At 38.1% G+C, this 19,111-nt stretch overlaps 1 protein-coding gene across 2 annotated transcripts in view; it reads left to right on the top strand.

Annotated features, from left to right (window-relative positions):
* The window catches only part of ARHGAP15 (Rho GTPase activating protein 15), a 911,406-nt gene that overhangs the window by 457,116 nt on the left and 435,179 nt on the right, over positions 1–19,111 (top strand). For both annotated transcript variants that reach the window (XM_073634231.1, XM_073634232.1), the window contains exon 8: positions 8,072–8,170. In XM_073634231.1, coding sequence (XP_073490332.1) covers positions 8,072–8,170 — 99 coding nt within the window. The remainder of the gene's footprint in view (positions 1–8,071; positions 8,171–19,111) is intronic.

The raw sequence follows: 19,111 nt of genomic DNA, 5'->3' as shown, positions 1-19,111 counted from the left end.
TGCATATATATATATCTATATCTATATATATATAGATATAGATATATCTATATCTATATATATATAGATAGATAGATCTATATATATATATAGATCTATCTATCTATCTATCTATCTATCTATCTATCTATCTATCTATCTATATATATATATATATATATATATATATAGCTATCTATATATCCAAAGACATGCTGGTAGGTTAACTGGATCCTGTCTAAATTGTCCCTAGCATGTATGAATGTGTGTTAGGGACCTTAGATTGTAAGCTCCTTGAGGGTAGGGACTGATGTGAATGTACAATGTATATGTAAAGCGCTACGTAAATTGATGGCATTATATAAGTACTTGAAATAAATAAATAATAAAAGAAATATATATATCTATATATAGATAGATATATTTTTCCATATACATACCGTAGACATAGCTATATATATATATATATATATATATATATATATATATTTATATATATATATAGTTAGATAGATATAGATATATATATATAGATATACATATCTATATATCTATATAGATATATCAATATAGATATAGATATATAAATATAGGTACATATATCTATATAGATATCGATATATATATATAGATATATATATCTATATATATATAGATATATATATCTATATATATATAGATATATATATCTATATATATATAGATATATATATATAGATATATCTATATGGATATATAGATCTATATAGATATATGTATATATATAGAGATAATTCTATATAGATATAGATATAGATGTATATATATCTATATAGTCAACAAATTGTGAAAATAGTCATAATTTTGATTGTAAATCGAGAAAAAAATAAAACCTATATGGCACATTTCATCATAATTTAAAGGAAAATAAAACAAACACCACGTATGTGACACTTTCCATCAACATTTAAAAAAATTTAAATTAAAAAAAAACACCACATGTGACACTTTTGGAAGAAGATATTGGTTTGCAAATATATACAAAAAGTCTCACTGAACCCAAAGAAAAAAAAAAAATTGTAGAAATGATGCGTGTGTGATAAACGTAACAACATGAAGGAAGAGAAGTTGCGCCTACTGCTTAGTTTGAAGTATTCTTTCGTATTATTACAAATGTATTCTGTATAGTGAAATGGTCTACTGGCACGAGCCATTTCACAGTATAGAATGTTTGTACTAAATTGTACATTAACATATTTTCTGCTCCAACGTGTTCCGTTTTCAGTATTACTACATTTGTGTTAATTTTAGCACTTCGAATATGGACTGACAGAGCTGTGATGTGATGGTACAATTATGAGCCAAATTGAAAAGATAAAAATAGAGAAGCACAGTTAATCTGTGAGAAATAAAACTGAGACTCTTCGAGCGATACAAAGGTTTGTTCGCATCAATATGCAACGACGTTGCTCTTTATAAGTGGCTTAAATCCTTCGCCAATACCTAGGACTTCATTTTCATTACTTCTGTAATTATTGCTATCATTATCACATTTATCTGCAACTGCTAAAAGGTTTGTGCACATGAGAGGACATAGGCGGATATTGAGATTTCAGAGCATTTGTTGATAAGAACAAGATTAAAATGAAGTCAATAGTCTTTAAAAAAAAAAATTCAAACAAGTATATAAACGTGATGACCTTAAAACTGAACTAAACTGTATGTGAGCACAACAAACTCTAAACGTTATTTAATTCTTTTTTTTTTTAACAGGAGTTTAATTCATTTTTAATATTCAAAGTCAACTCACCCATCCATCCATGTCTCCATGCTTTATTTTGTTGAGAAATCACTTTGAAAAACAGGCCCCTGGCATTTCTAGAGGTGGCTGTCTTGAGTAAGGGTAGATGATTCATGTAGTATTTACTTCCTGGAATCCATCTGCCCTTAGCTCAGGCATGAAGGTTGTGCTTGTCTGAGAAAGCCCTTTTCCCCCTCCTCCAGATAAAAGAAAAAAAAATGCCCATAAGGACTCCTGGGATGTATGACATAATTTGCCTGCAAACCAGGAAACAACTGAATAAATGTAAATAAAAAAAGTTTAAAACAAGTAAATATAATATACTTTCCAATCTACTTACTAATTAAGGCAGCATAAGGATTAAAAATAGTTAATATCAATTAAGAGAGTTTAGTTCCAATGCTGGCCAATGCAGCTGCATGACCCCTTTGTGACCAGAATACGACTTTATAAGTCCAAATGCAAAATGTGCCTTGCAGTGAAAACATTTAAAAGAGAAGTAAGAAAATAATGCTGCATCTGTCCCCCGCCAGTTCTAACACTGAGAACCAAGCGATCAAACACCGCCAATCGCTCGGTTCTCACAGCTCTATTAGAAGAGAAAGCTGGTGATAGTCAGTCACTGGCTCTCTGCTCTGCCCCCCCCCCCCCCCGGCTCACTGGAGTGATGGGCTGTGGAGGGGGTGGGAGCGGCTGGCTCAGGCTCTCGGTGGCTCGCTGAGAGGCTGAGCCGGGTTCCTGTCCAGGCATGTGGGCATTCCCGACCATAACTCGCCCAAGCCTGGACGGCTCTGTGACCTCAGCCGCTTCAGCCCGCTGTCTGCTAAAAAGGGTCACAGGAGTGCAAAACGAACTGCACTCCTGTGATCTACAGGAGAAGTACAGTACAGCCAAACAAGCTCCTTTAACTTTGCAGCAGAGAATTAGGAATTTGCAACTGTATGTGTATTCCTAGTTCTTAGACCCTCTGTCAATTAGAAGAAAAATTGTCATAAAGCTATTGTCAGCTTAACTGACACATACCAACCCTGCTAAACCTGGCCTGGGTGTCTAGGCTTAATAAAACGTTGGTCATGAATGTGTTAAACTTGCCTTCTCTTTACTATTGTGGAGCTCCATTCACCTGTGGCATCAAAGAGAAAACGTTGGTCTGCTTAGAGATTTCAGAGTACTAAAGACTCTCTTCCTGACCAATTTTAACAGCATTTGGGTCTGGTAATTGGCCATTTGGTTCCCATTGTTTCATCACGGGAGGAGGGAGAATCACGTTTGTCAATACCAAAAGTTAGCCGTTATTCCTTTTTGCTCTAGGTGATTACAATGGGGTTGACTTATTAAAACTGGAGAGTGCAAAATCTGGTGTAGCTCTGCATGGTAGCCAATCAGCTTCCAACCTCAGCTTGTTCAATTAGGCTTTGATACAAAAAAAAAAACCTGGAAGCTGATTGGTTTCTATGCACAACTGCACCAGATTTTGCACTCTCCAGTTTTAGTAAATCAACCCCTGTATGTGGGTAAAGGATGGGCAGGCATGTAAGCAAAATGTTCAAGTGTGCCCTCCTGCAGCGAACCAGACTGCCAGACGCTGCTTTGTCCATTGCTCCATCTCCTCTACCGCTTATTTCGAGTTCCCAGTCACCCTCTTCAGCCATTGGGTGGCCACTGATATTATAACCCCCGCACATGCACACAGTAGAGCTGCACACCCATCTCTATTCCCACCATTCTACAGATGCTGGTGTGGCCATCTTTTGAGGAGGATTATGACCAAAGGCCCTCCTCACACAGGATATTGTGCTAAACCTGTAGGTAAATAAGAGAACCAGAACCTACACTAAGTGGAAGCGTGGGATTGATAAAAGAGTTGGCAGGGCCTCCACCCAGGATAGGGCCCCTGTGAACAGAGGGGAATCCCTTCCTGGGAAATTAACCAGTAATCTAATCAAAGTAATTGGAAACAGAAGAATGACTGCAACCAGCAAATAACATTAACCATATGCATATAGAGACATACCAATATAGCAATAATATAAGCTTTATATAAAAAAAAGATTAATAACTGTACATACATTCAATGTACAAACAGATATTATAAGCAAAGGGCCGATAGGTGTCCTGGTGGAATTGTGCATATATACCCGAGTGTACATAGTTATTTTTTGAAATACCTTCAGATGAATGTTGCAGCCCCGTTGTAGGGGACCCTGAGGATGATGCAGTATCTGTCTCTGTGTCAGAGACCTTAAGACAAGATCTGATGAGGAGACCATCAAGCTATTACTCAACCAGTCTGGATTGCAGTCTTAGATATCCTTCATTGCATAATCATCTGGTATTAGTAGTATGGACAGGACATGTGGCTGAGACCTTCTCTCTCTCCACTTCCTCCATCCAGGATCCTTTCCTGACAAGCCCGGAGTCAAGAAGTGACATACATACATTTACATTAAAGTGTGATACTAGCAGCTGATAGTAGAGGGCAGCGGATCCCTACACTGGTAATGAGCAAGGAGTATACTTCTTGGTGCATGCACCATACAGTGTACAAGGAAAAAAAAATTGCTAAGGGAAAATAAGACTTTTTTTAACCGTTCCCATCGAGACTATTGTAAAATGATGGCCAGATGGGAGCCCTGTTGTTCTGGGAGGACATCATATGACGTCCTCCCAGGATCATGCCTCGCTCGTGCCCCACAGGCCACCCTCCGACACGATCTGTCACCCACCGTGTCCACTAGACAGATTACAATAACGCCCCCCTGCCGGTAACCATGTGATTGCTGTGGCCAATCACAGCAGATCACATTACAATTGTATACAATGAAAGGCTTTGATTCATGCTTTTCTTTGTGTACTATTGTGATATGCTCTGTGATTGGTCACAGTCATCACATGGTACAGGGCCAATCACAGCCCATCTGTACCATGTGATTAGCTGTGGCCAATCACAGCTAATCACAATAGTAAACACTGAATGAATAGTTTTAATTTGGAAAAAATGGTTATTTATAACTATAAAATTCACAATCATTATAAACAATACAATCAAGCAATGCAAAATAAGCAATCATTACTATGGTAACACTGTATTGCTTTGGTCACTGTATGTAAAAAAAAATGTAAAAAATAAAAATAAATTTAAAATGAGAAAAATGTTTTTTTTATTTCTTTTTTTACATACTTTCACCAGTCAGTGCCCTTGATCACCCCCACACAAGTTATATGATGATGCTGTATTGCACTGGGGGCTGTATTTAAAAAATAAATAAATAAATTTAACTGTCTGCTTTACAAAAAGGAGTCATTTGAGGAATATTTGTATTGTCCTGGAAATTTCGGGCTTCAAGAAATGAGATCCATCACTGCATCAGGATTGATCGATTTTCAGATATATATACCATAGTTTGTGGACCCTATAACTTTCCTACAGACTAAGTAATATACACTGATTTGGGTTATTTTCACCAAAGAAATGTAGCAGAATACCTAAATTTTTTTAAGAAAGATTCTTTATTTGCAAAATTTTAAAGACATTTTTGACCTTTTTTCCTTTATTTAGCAAAAATTAAATTAAAAAAAAAAAAAAAAAATACAGCAGTTATTAACTACCACCAAATGAAAGCTCTATTTGTTTGACAAAAATAATAACAATTTCATATGGGTACAGAGTTGAATGACCGCGCAATTCTCATTCAAAGTGTGACAGCACTGAACGCTAAAAATTTGCCTGGGCAGAAAGGGGGTAAAAGTGACCAGTAAATAAGATACTTTGCATGCCTCTTCAACCAAAAATTGCTACCTCTTAGCAGTTGTTGTTTTCTGAGTTTAGTTCAACTTTAAGTTGTAAGTCTGGAGGACTAGAGTGGTCTTCTGTTTTGGAAGAACATAAAAACATTCCCCCCCCCCTCTTCTTCTTTTGGTTGGTGGGAGTTACATATCGGATACAACTACCAAGCTTCTGGTTTCGCTAAGCAGTTGAGTATATTCACGGTCACCACGGCCAACAGCTGTTACCAGTTGTACAGCAGATCTGATCAAACCAATCTCAGCTTGTTCAGATGCTTTGAAGGCCAGAGGAGAGATCTGGGATCAAATAGACCCTAGATCTCTCCAAAAAGAGGCCTGTCACGACCCATGCTATCACAAGGGATGGTGTTTGTCACAAATGTTGTTCATACAAAAATAATTCTAGTGCCAGATCTCCGCTGTAACTCTACACTGGTAACATATAAAGGCTTTTAAAGCTTTGTCTATGGGTAATTTAATGTACCATAGATTGTTGCTATCCCATGGGCGTGCGCAATTTTAAAGCATGACATGTTTGGTAACTATTTACCAAACATCCTTTTTTATATTTTGCGAAAAACATTGGGTATTTTTTTTTTTCACTAAAATTCATTAATAGCGTTAAAAAAAAAACCCTGTGCAAATATCATGTGACATTAAAAATTGCAACACTCACCATTTTATTCTCTTGGGACTCTGCTTAAAAAATATACATATAATGTTTGGGGGTTATAAGTAATTTTCTAGCAAAAAAAATGCAGATTTTTTTCATTTGTGAGAGAAATGGCCTGGGGTCAAGTGGTAAAAAATGCTAAGTTACATCCTTAAATCTGAACTTCTGTCATATTTTGAATTTTTTTTTGGGGGAGGAGCGGGTACCTGGTTTGGTTGCCCCGCCCTCCTGCAACCTTCTAGGATATGGTCCCAGAAGGCTGTTCACAAAGCACAGCATGGCTCTTACAGTGGGTTGGGTGAGGACGATGCTGGATCCTTGGGTGTCTGTTTATTAAAAGTCAGCAGCTGAAGTTTTTGTAGCTGCTGATTTAAAATGTTTACAGATGTGACTAAAGCTTCTCTTTAACTACCTGCCGACCATCCGCCGTCGTTATATGACAGCAGGTTGGCTCTCCTGCGTGAATCGCCGTAGCTGTACCGCGGCTCTCACAGGCATAGTTGCGGGCATACCCTCGAGCCCGTTGCATGCTGCGGAAGCGTGCCCACGGGTCTGGCGGACTCGATGTCTGCCGGTGACCCGCGATCGCCTAGTACAGAGGCAGAACGAGGAAGAAAAATGCTGACTTTGACCCTAAAAAGAACACCATCCCTATAGTCAAGCATGGAGGTGGAAATATTATGCTTTGGGGCTGTTTCTCTAAAGGTGCAGACCGACTTTGCCACATTGAGGGGAGAAAAGGACGGGGCCATGTATTGTAAAATCTTGGATGAGAACCTTCTTCCCTCAGCCAGAATACTGAAGATGGGTCGTAAATGGGTCCTCCAGCATGGCGATGACCCAGAATATACTGCCAAGGCAATAAAGGAGTAGCTCAAGAAGAAGCACATTAAGGTCATGGAGTGACCTCGTCAGTATTCAGACCTTATTCCTATAGAAAATTTATGGAGGAAGCTGAAACTGAGTTGCCAAGAGACAGCCGAGAAATTTTAAGGATTTAGAGATGATCTGTGAAGAAGAGTGGACCAAAATCCCTCCTGAGTTGTGTGCAAACCTGATAACCAACTACAAGAAACGTATTAACGCTGTGCTTGTCTACAAGGGTTTCTCCACCAAGTATTAGGTCAAGATTTGCTCGGGGATCAAATACTTATTTTACTCACTGAACTGCAACTTAATTTACAGCATTTGTTTTATATTTTTCCTGGATTTTTGGTTGATATTCTGTCTATAGCATTTAAAATACCCCTATGATAAAAAATGATATACCCTTCATTTCTTTATAAGTGGGCAAACTTACAAAATCTACAGGTGATCAAATAATTATTTTCCCCACTGTATACCTCAACACTTTAAACAAAATGAAAAAAAAAACTTTAAAAAATACCTTGCACCCCCCGACTTCTTGAGGGCTCACCTAGACAAGGGTGATATCATTTGGCCTTCTTGCAGGGTTCTGGGAAAGCTAAGGATCTCAAATCTTGTGTGAACATGCTCCATCACAGGGCTGGAGGGTTGTCTCCCAAGATTTGTCATCCTTGGCTTTCTTAGGGTCCCATGGTGAGGCCTAGGTTTGTCAGCACAACCTACAGGAAGTGGCTAGAAATTGTGGTGTAAGGCAAATATATTATACATTTTATATTCAGTGTTTTTTTATGACTTTTACTTAGCATGAAATAATTAGGGGGTGGTGGATCCCAGAGAAGCGGACCGTGCATTTCCATGAAAGGTCCATTTTAATATTTTAAACCTCTCTCATTAATATGGGTACAATGGAATTCCCACGGACGAGCCTTGTTTAGTATCAATAAATAATCTTTCAACACTTGCTTACAATACATTTCTCTCCGCAGATCACAACACTGTCAGGAAGTGAAATCCTTCTGCAGTCGGATGTAGACATCACCATAAAAGAATGGTTCCACGCCATCCAAAATACAATTGACAGTTTGGTATGCATGCGTTTGTTACCTTTATTTTACACTTTCAGATGTCTTGCCTGTTTATGTGCTTTAGTGAATAGCCAAAATGACAGACATGCAGACGAAAACAAACGGAGCTCGCCATCAATAATGAAATAATTATATTTGGATTACTTGGAGAATTAGTCATTTGTTTGGTATTTTAAAGGAGGCTAAATGGCGCGTATGTGAGAACATCTCATTTTTATTAAAGGTTTGCGGTACAAAAACCTCCATTACTCTGGTCAAATTGCAGATTTATTGGAGTATTCAGTTAAGCAGTGTAGAGTGTGAGGACTGCCATCTATAGTACTACATAACCAATCTCAAGTCATTTGCACAAATATGACTGGTTTTATGAAACCATGGCTGCACTTTGACCACCATTACTGTAGCTTCCATGCACTTTGTACTGCCTCCAGGAGTGTTCTATGCTTTCTGCCCCCTCCCAGGCAAACTGTCATGTGCCACCCCCCTCTTAACCAAGTTGACTGTTGTGCCTTCATATAACACTAATAAGTCCATCAGGACATCTAAAAGAGTAGGGTAGACAAATGTGTCTCAACTCCAGTCCTCAAGTACCCCCAACAGGTCATGTTTTCAGGATTTCCCTCAGATGAAAAGGCTGTGGTAATTACTAAGGCAGTGAAACTGATCAAATCACCTGTACAAAATAATGGAAAGCCTGAAAACATGACCTGTTGGGGGTACTTGAGGACTGGAGTTGAGAAACATTGGGGTAGACCAGGGATCTTCAAACTACAGCCCTCCAGTTGTTGCAGAACTAAACGTCCCATGAGGCTTTGGAAAACTCCGATATTTATAGACATGACTAGGCATGATGGGAATTGTAGTTCCTGAACAACTGGAGGGCCATAGTTTGAAGACCCCTAGGGTAGACTATCCTTCTTTGTGCTGGCAGTTTGAGTCTTATGCCCCGTACACACGGTCGGATTTTCCGACAACAAATGTTGGATGTGAGCTTGTTGGCGGAAAGTCCGACCGTGTGTATGCTCCATCGAACATTTTTTGGTGGACTTTCCGGCAACAAATGTTGGCTAGCAGGTTCTCAGATTTTCCGCCAACAAATTTTTCTTGTCGGACTTTCCGATCGTGTGTACACAAGTCTGTTGGACAAAAGTCCACGCATGATCGGAATCAAGTACAAGCCGGAAGCGATCGGTCTTGTAAAACTAGCGTTCGTAATGGAGATATCACATGACTATTGAACTTCCTTTTTATCGGCTCGCCATAGGTCTTGTACGTCACTACATTTGTAATTGTTGGCCAACATTTGTGTGACCGTGTGTATGCAAGACAAGTTGGAGCCAACAACCTTCGAACAAAATTCCACGGTTTTGTTGACGGAAAGTCTGATCGTGTGTACAGGGCATAAGTGTATGGATCCAGTATAGCAACATAATATGTGGTTCACAACTTGCCACCTCAGGTAGCCTTGCTGCCCATGTCCATGGACTAGGTTGGCTATGCAGAAATCCAGCCATGGTTTTATCACTGAATATATCCAGCGGTGTAGTAAGACTGATTAAGCCTCAGTAGCATTCCAGTAGGCAGTATGCACTTGACCTCCAGGAAAATTTAACCCCATTCATGACCAGGCCATTTTTTGCTATACGGCACTGCATTACTTTAACTGATAATTTTGCGGTTATGCAACGCTGTACATAAATTATATGTATGTCATTTTTTTCCCCACAAATAGAGCTTTCTTTTGGAGGTATTTGATTACCACTGTTTTATTTATTTGTTTATTTATTTTTTCTGCGCTATAAACCAAAAAAAAAAAAAAATACTATCAATATACCCAATAAAAAAAATCAAAAAAATCAAATGTCTTCATAAATTTAGGCCAATATGTATTCTACTACATATTTTTGGTAAAAAAAAAATCCCAATAAACGTATATTGATTGGTTTGTGCAAAAATTATAGTGTCTACAAACTAAGATATATATATATATATACATATATATATATATATATATATATATATATACTGGAATTTGTATTTATCTATTTATTTATAGTAATGGCGGCAATCAGCGGCTTAAAGCGGGACTGCAATATTGCGGCAGACAGTCTGACACTGACTGACACTTTTGACTTTGTGGGAACCAGTGACACTGATACAGTGATCAGTGCTAAAAATATGCACTGTCACTGTACTAATGACACTGGCTGGGTAGGGGTTAAACATCTGAGGAAATCAAAGGGTTAAATGTGTGCCTAACCAGTGTTTTTGTGTACTATGTGTGCTGCTTTAATTAAGGGATATGCTGAATTTTATTCCCTGCTTTGCAGGGTAACAGAATCCAGCACATCCCCGCTGACAGGACAGAGCTCTGCATTGTTTACATATGCAGAGCTCCGCCCAGTATCTCCTCGCTGATCAGAAGGTGCTGGCAGTCCTCCATTGGTGTCACCCACTGATCAGCTTCTGCTGTGACTAATCACAGCAGAATCATGGTGCCCCCTACCCATATATATATATATGATTCTGCACAGAGCGGCTAAAGCTGCTATAGGGCGGTCGGCAACTAGGTATTGCATTTAACCTCCCTGGCGGTATGATTATTTCGGATTTTAGGTGCTGAAAGCGGTACCATTATTTTGCATGGAAATTTGGCGTTTTATATTGTAGGTCTGTAAATCTTAACAATAACACACTTATATCTGTCCAAACAAGAGTCTAGTAGATATCCCGAGTATGATAAAGTTTGAAACACAAAAACATAAATTATAATATAATAAATAAAAATAAATAATTAAAAAAAAAAAAAATAGTAATAAAATAAATTTCCCCACAATTCACTATCGCTCAATTCTGCAAGTGTTCTAATTTACTATCGCTGTTTTCTAGATGGTCTAAAGCCACTTTTGACGTAAAGGGACACTTTTTGGTTGCTATGGACAATCTCCAGTTTCCAGGCAGAAAGAACAGTATATATCATATAAAACTGCATGCAGGGCATTGGACAAAGCACTGGGGACAAAAGGGATGTGAAATCATTTCATACAGTACTGTAATCTGTAAGATTACAGTACTGTATGTGTTATGATTTTTACTTTTTTTAATTTGCCGCCAGGCTCCACCCCCGTGCGTCGCGCCGCTCGCAGGGAACGGAGCCTGGCACGGAGAGGCTTCGGAGGAGGACGGAGCCCTCGGACACTGCAGGTGACATCGCAGGATCCCGGGGACAAGGTAAGTAACGCCGCCCCAGGATCCTGCAATGCGATCCCGAGTGTGGCTCGGGGTTACCGCTAATGGTACTGAATTTTAACCCCGAGCCACACTCGGGAAAACCGCCAGGGAGGTTAAAAAGACTCACGTATAGAGATTTTTGAAAAGCCCATTTATTAAGCATAACTTGTGCTGAAAAGGTATAGAGCAAGGTTTCTCAAGCAGGGTTCCTTCAGAGGTCGCTAGGGGTTTCCTTGAGCAATGAACAATTTCTACTTCTCAGATACGTTCCTACCGGCACCAATGATATTTTTAGCTATCTGTAAGTAGTAATTCTTCCCAATGACCACAAGTTTAAGGAGCATTCTTTCCAATGACCATCACACTAATGTATCATGAGTTGTAGATATAGTCATTTTTAGCATGGGTTCCCTGAGACCGGAAAGTTATTTCAAGGGTTCCTCTGTGTTGAAAACGTTGGGAAAGGCTATAGAGGCTGCTATTGCTGATCTGTATATATCTGAAAATGTTAGTAGCCTGACTGTCTGTGGCTTCAGGACATCTGAGTCACCAACCTGGATGGAAATCAGAAACCAGTCAGTATTCCTTATCCCTATACTAGTGTAGAGTCCGTGAATCAGAAACACTATTGACGTCAAAGCATCAGCATAACCTCCAGTTAACGAGTATTTTTAGAAGCCAGTCAGCAATGCATTTTTCTCTCAGTACATGTCTTTTAAAGGCTACAGGACATGTCCTTAAACTTTATATAGTGCCTTGAAAAAGTATTCATACCCCTTGAAATTTTCTACATTTTGTTATGTTACAACCAAAAACGTATATATGTATTTTATTGGGATTTTATGTGACAGAACAACACAAAGTGGGAAATAATTGTGAAGTGGAAGGAAAATGATAATTGTTTTTTAAAGTGTGGCATGCATTTGTATTCAGCCCCTTTACTCTAAAACCCCTAACTAAAATGTAGTGAAGCCAATGGCCTTCAGAGGTCACCTACTTAGTAAATAGAGTTCACCTGTGTGTAATTTATTCTCAGTATAAACACAGCTGTTCTGTGAAGCCCTCAGAGGTTTGAACCTTAATGAACAAACAGCATCGTAAAGGCCAAGGAACACATCAGACAGGTCAGGGATAAAGTTGCGGAAAAGTTTAAAGCAGGGTTAGGTTATAAAAAATATCTCAAGCTTTGAACATCTCATGGAGCACTGTTCAATCCATCATCTGAAAATGAAAGGAGTATGGCACAAATGCAAACCTACCAAGACATGGCTAAACTGACAGGCCAGGCAAGGAGAGCATTCATCAGAGAAGCAGCCAAGAGGCCCATGGTAACTCTGGAGGAGCTGCAGAAATCCACAGCTCAGGTGGGAGAATCTGTCCACAAGACAACTATTAGTCGTGCTCTCCACAAATCTGGTCTTTATGGAAGAGTGGCAAGAAGAAAGTCATTGTTGAAAGAAAGCTATAAGAAGTCCTGTCTGCGGTCTGTGAGAAGCCATGTGGGGGACACAGCAAACATGTGAAGAAGGTGCTCTGGTCAAATGAGACCAAAATTGAACGTTTTGGCCTAAAAGCAAAAGGCTATGCGTGGCGGAAAACAAACACTGCACATCAGCCTGAAGACTCCATCCCCATTGTAAAACATGGTGGTGGCAGCATCATTTTGTGGGGATGATTTTCTTCAGCAGGGAAGTTGGTCAGAGTTGATGGGATGATGGATGGAGCCAAATACAGGGCAATATTAGAAGAAAACCTGTTAGAGTCTGCAAAAGACTTGAGACCCGGGCGGAGGTTCACCTTCCAGCAGGACAACGACCCTAAACATACAGCCAGAGCTACAATAGAATGGTTTAGATCAAAACATATTCATGTGTTAGAATGGCCAGGTCAAAGTCGAGACCTAAATCCAATTGAGAATCTGTGACAAGACTTGAAAATTGCTGTTCACAGACGCCCTCCATCCAATCTGACAGAGCTTGACCTATTTTGCAAAGAAGAATGGGCAAAGATGTCACTCAAAGCTGGTAGAAACATACCCAAAAAAGACTTGCAGCTGTAATTGCAGTAAAAGGTGGTTCTACAAAGTATTGACTCCGGTAGGCTGAATACAAATGCACGCCACACTTTTCACATATTATTTGTAAAAAAGTTTAAAAACCATTTATCATTTTCCTTCCACTTCACAATTAAAATCCTAATAAAATACATTTACGTTTTTGGTTGTAACATGACAAAATGTGGAACATTTCAAGGGGTATGAATACTTCTTCAAAGCACTGTATGTGGGCTGTACCAAAAGTAATGCAAAAGTGGGCATGAAATTTGCATAGGGTGTTCAAATTTCACATGTTGGTAGAAAAACTCTTCCTCTATAGTAAATCTTCTTCTTCTTTCCCACTGCAGGTAAATAATGGATTCCAAGCAGAAGCAATGTGCTGTCATTGAGTTCTTGATGAATGAGGGGGTGCAGAATCTCTAACATCATAACAGAAGGCTAGGATAACACCATTGAAAGGAGCGATGTCTTGTCACTGGCAACACTTGTCAATGGTGTCGTCTTCATAAACTTTCTGTAGTCTTCTGTGAATATCATTTAGCCTGCACCCCTCCTTCCTTAAGAACTTATTGATGGCACATTGCTTCTGCTTAGAATCCTTTACTTACCTGCTACGAAATAGAAGAAGAAGAGTCACTACAGAGGAAGAGTTACTACCAACATGTGAAATTTGAATGACCTATGTAAGTTAATAAAAAAGTTACACCCACTTTTGCATTAATTTCAGTACACACTTGTATTCATTGTTCACTATGAACATTTGTGTGAATCGTTGGCAACCTGTGAGTTTCCTTGTCAAAAGAAGTTTATTGAGTATACAATGTTATAAAGATACATAAAGTAAGTTTACAAGGATCTATAAAGTAAGTTCATTGTTTTACAGTAGTGTTTATATAGGTAAATATAATGAAATTTCAAATATTAAACATTGGGTTCACGTAAACCTAAATTAAAGATATATATAATTTCCTTAGTTACTTTTGTACTTATTTAAATGATTTATACCTACTATACATATTGTTTACAAGTAGAGTGTATATAGGTCAAATAAATTCTGATAATGAGCTTTAATCGTAGGGTGGAGAAAAGGAAAGAGAAAGAAGAAAAAGGGTTGAAAGGTAGAGGTATGGTCCACAAGGTTGTCCCGCTCGTCAGTTTATTATTCTTTTTAGTTCTCTTTGAAGCCTTAGAATGGGTGTCTCTGTAAGTCATTTAATCTGTTACCATGGCAACAGGACAGAGTCATTGAAGTTTGACAGGAACTGTTGTTTTATCCAAGGATGCCAAAGTTTTTCAAATTTTGGAATTTGATTTTGATCGATGGCTACCATCTTAGCATAGGACATTGTATTATTCATTCTGTGAATTGTTTCTGCTAGTACCAATGTAGGAGATTTCCATGCCTTGGCCACTGTTTGTTTTGCAGCCGTTATTAGTTGGATCATAAGTTTAAATTGAGAGAGTGTTAACCATTCCGGTTTTAGATTAAGTAAAGTTAAATATGGATCTGGTTGTATTATTTTTTTAAATATTTTAGATGCAATCATGAAGACTTCCTTCCAGAAGGAACGGGCACGTCCACCATATGTGTAAATATGTGCCTATTTCTGGGCATTATTAGGTGAATATTTTGCCACTCTAGCGGGTACAAGGTACCAGCGAGTTAGGACTTTATAATTTGTCTCCAGTGCCAAGATGTTGGGTGAAGATGACTTAGATGTGAGCCATATGTTAGACCAGTCCGTGTCTTCTAAAGTTCGTCCCAGGTCCTCCTCCCACCTCTGAACGTAAGAGGGTCTATTAAGATTTGCTACACCATATAATTGATTATAAAGTGATGAAATTGTACCTTTAGCAAATGGATCTTTTGTACAGATTGATTCAAAAATGGATAATTGGGATAATGGTGTATCCCCCTTTAGGAATGGTGTATAGAAATTTTTGATTTGGAGATATCTAAATATCTCAGAGTTTGGTAGATCATATTTTTCTCTAAGCGATGGGAATGAAAGGAATGATTTAGATGCTATGAAGTCATTTAGTGTCTGAATGCCTGATGTTGTCCAAGCTTTAAAAGAATTTGGGTAGATCCATGCCGGATAAAAGGCCGGATTTCTGATAAAAGAAAGGAGAGGATTGTGTGGAGATTGTAACTGATATTTGGTTTTTAGTTTATCCCAGAGAGATAAGAAGTGTTTAGTTATGGGATTATGAATTTTAAAGCGGTCTTTAGGATCAAGCCATAATAAATTTGATATTAATAGAGGGTCATTTTCTGAAGCCTCTATAAATACCCATAATGGGATTTCCTGTTTTGCATGGTATTTGGACAGACTGGCCAAATGTGCTGCTCTGTAGTAGTTAGTAAAATTAGGGTATCCCAGGCCTCCTTTATTTTTGGGAAGATGTAGTGTGTGTATAGGTATACGTGGTTTAGAAGAGCCCCATATAAACGAAGTTGCTCTTTTTTGTACTATTCTCAAAAAATAGGAAGGAATTGGAATAGGGAGGACTCTGAATAGATAAAGCAATTTGGGTAGAATAGTCATTTTGATTGCATTAATCTTCCCTATCCAGGATAAAGGAAGTTGCGACCATTGTTTTATTAGATTTGTGATCTGTCTTAATACAGGAGGATAATTGGTTGAGAATAAGTCAGAATGAGATGCTGTTAAATGAATTCCAAGATATGGGATTGATTTTTCTGCCCATGTGAATGGGAGTGCAGCCCTAGCCGGGATCAATTCCATGTTTGTGAGTGAAATATTAAGCACTAGGCATTTCTTAGGATTAATCATAAGGCCGGATAGGGCTGCAAATCCATCAAGAGCTGGTATTAAGTTAGGACCAGAGACCTGTGGTGATGATAGAAAAAGTAATATATCGTCTGCAAATATACATAATTTGTGTGTAATACCTCCTACTTCAATGCCAGTTATAGTTTGGTTTGTTCTGATGTATTGGGCCATGGGTTCGAGTATAAGGGCAAATAATAAGGGAGATAATGGGCAACCCTGTCGGGTACCTCTTTCGATATTAAAGGCTTCAGATTTGTATCCAGCATATTTTATATAGGCTTTGGGTTTATTATATAATGCTTTGATCCATGTTAAAAAGTGGGGTCCAAAACCCCATTTTTGTAATGAATATTGCATATATTGCCAGGATACTGTGTCAAATGCCCTCTTAATATCGAGAGATAGAAAACATAAAGGGATTTTCCGTTTTTTAGCAATATGTGCCAATAACACTGCCCTGCGTATATTATCGCCTGCCTGTCTATTTGGCATGAAGCCTACTTGATCTCTATGTATTAATTTTCCTATAATGCTATTGAGGCGTTTTGCTATTATTTTTGCTAATAATTTAATATCGAGGTTTAACAGAGAGATAGGCCGATAATTCACACAGGAAGTATCATCAGAAAGGGGTTTTGGGATCATACAAACAATTGCCATTAGTGTTTCTTGCCGAAAAGAATGTCCAACTAGAAGTTTGTTAAAAGTTTCAGTGAGAATGGGAGAGAGTATTTCTGAGAATGTTTTATAGTATAAAGCCGAGTAGCCGTCTGGGCCTGGTCTTTTGTTAAGTTTTAGGTCTTTTATGGCGTTAGCAACTTCATTTATAGTTATAGGCTCATCCAAACTGCTTTTTTGATTCTGAGATAACTCAGGTAAGGTTATTTTTGAGAAGAAGGATTCAGCCTCTGTAGGATTAAATTCATTGTTTGTCTTGTATAAAGTTGCGAGATGTGAGTGAAATTTATGGACTATTTTAACTGGATTACAAGTGTAAACATTTTTTGATAATTTCAAACGTATTGGTTTGAAAGATTTGTTAGTTGAATTTAATGCCCGAGCCAAATATGTACCTGGTTTGTTTGTATTCATGTAGAAATTGTGTTTGGAGCGTTTGAGGGATTTATCAACTGACTCAGTGAGAAATAGATCGTATTCCAATCTAGATTTTTCCAGATGAGATTTTGTACTCCAGATGTAGGCTGCATTAAAATTGAGTTCTAGTTTTTTTGCTAGATTTTTGCGTTCCCGTTTAAATAGTGCCATTTGTCTTTGTATTGTACCACGCAAGACAGGCTTATGAGCTTCCCACAGTGTTATTGGGGAGATGTCTGTTGTATTATTAATTGATATGTATTCCTTTAAAGCTTGTTCAATGGCCTTCTGATGTAGTGGGTGTTTGAGCATTATGTCCGGTAAGTACCACGTTGGGTCATGCGCTTTTGGTATGGCTGAGGCTATAGTAGTGTATGCTGCATTATGGTCAGACCACGGAATCGGAATTATATCTGATGCAATAATTTCTGGTATCATTCCTATTGTTAGAAAAATATGATCTATTCTGGTGAAGGTTTGATGAGGGTGCGAGAAATAAGTGAATTTCTTTTTCATTGGGTTACTTTCTCTCCATGAATCTACCAGATTGTATTTGGAAAGAAGTTGAGAAAAAGGTAATCTAGAGGTTATTTTGGATGGTGTAAAAGGTGATTTATCTAGAAATGGGAGGAGGACCTGGTTTGAATCCCCACACAATATCACTGTTCCTATTTTGTGTGTATTAATCACTTGTAATATATGTGAGAGGAATGGTGTAGGTTGTTTGTTAGGAGCGTAGTAGGAAATCACCGTGATTGCTGTATCCATTATATAACCCATGAGTATCAGGTATCTACCTTCTGGGTCTTTAATTTCTGATGATAAGGTGAATGGTGTGGATCGGTGAAATGCAATTAGAGTTCCCCTTTGCTTGGTACAGGCAGAAGCCGTGTAAATTTGTTGATAAAAAGGAGAAATATATTTTGGAGTAGAATCTTTGGTGAAGTGTGTTTCTTGGAGGCATACTATGTGAGCCTTCTTGTTATGGAAAGTACGGAAGGCTTTGGTCCTTTTTTGAGGGACATTTATTCCCTGAACATTCAGGGAAAGTATATTCAGTGGTGCCATGGCAATAGATCAAATAGTTTTGACTTACTTTTTGTTATGCAGAGCTGACTGCGCAGATCAACCTGTGTGGACTGAAGAGATGAATAGATAGAAAAGAAACCAGTGAATTCTGGAGTAAAGAGTAAACAAAAAACATATGAGATTAGATGATACATTGTATAAATTATTTTTTGCAAGTAATCACAATTTACCCGTGAAAGAGAATAAATATCTCTCTCAGGGGAATAAGTGCCTTCGTCACACTCCCACATAATATGGTTGGGAGAATGAGGAGGGCTAATGGGGGTACACGGATCTTCCGCTTACAGGAGAGAAGTGCTATGTCAAAAGACATCAAAATGATGTTTCCTTAATTGGAGTGCAGAATATAGTTTTTGTTGAAATTATTTATTCCAGGGTGGTTGTATATGGTTAGTCTTGCCCTAGGCTAAATAATTCAGTTAGAAAGGTACTGTTAATAACTTTGGTATTGATGAAGATAGTTTGAATTATTTTGGGATTTTAACCCTTTTAGAGTAAACAATTACATATTTTATTCATATGTAACTGTTTAGATATGTTAACTCATAAAATTGAGGTTGTATTGCTTCAGATTAGAATAAACAAAAACATAATTCTAGGAACTAGTTAGGTAATAATATATTTGTTTTAAGAAAAGAAAGAAAAAGCTTCCATTACTTCTGGATTATTGAA

Source organism: Aquarana catesbeiana, linkage group LG06 (genome assembly GCF_042186555.1).
Source record: "Aquarana catesbeiana isolate 2022-GZ linkage group LG06, ASM4218655v1, whole genome shotgun sequence".
Taxonomy (NCBI): Eukaryota; Metazoa; Chordata; class Amphibia; order Anura; family Ranidae; genus Aquarana; species Aquarana catesbeiana.
This window is presented reverse-complemented; position numbering and strand designations above follow the sequence as displayed.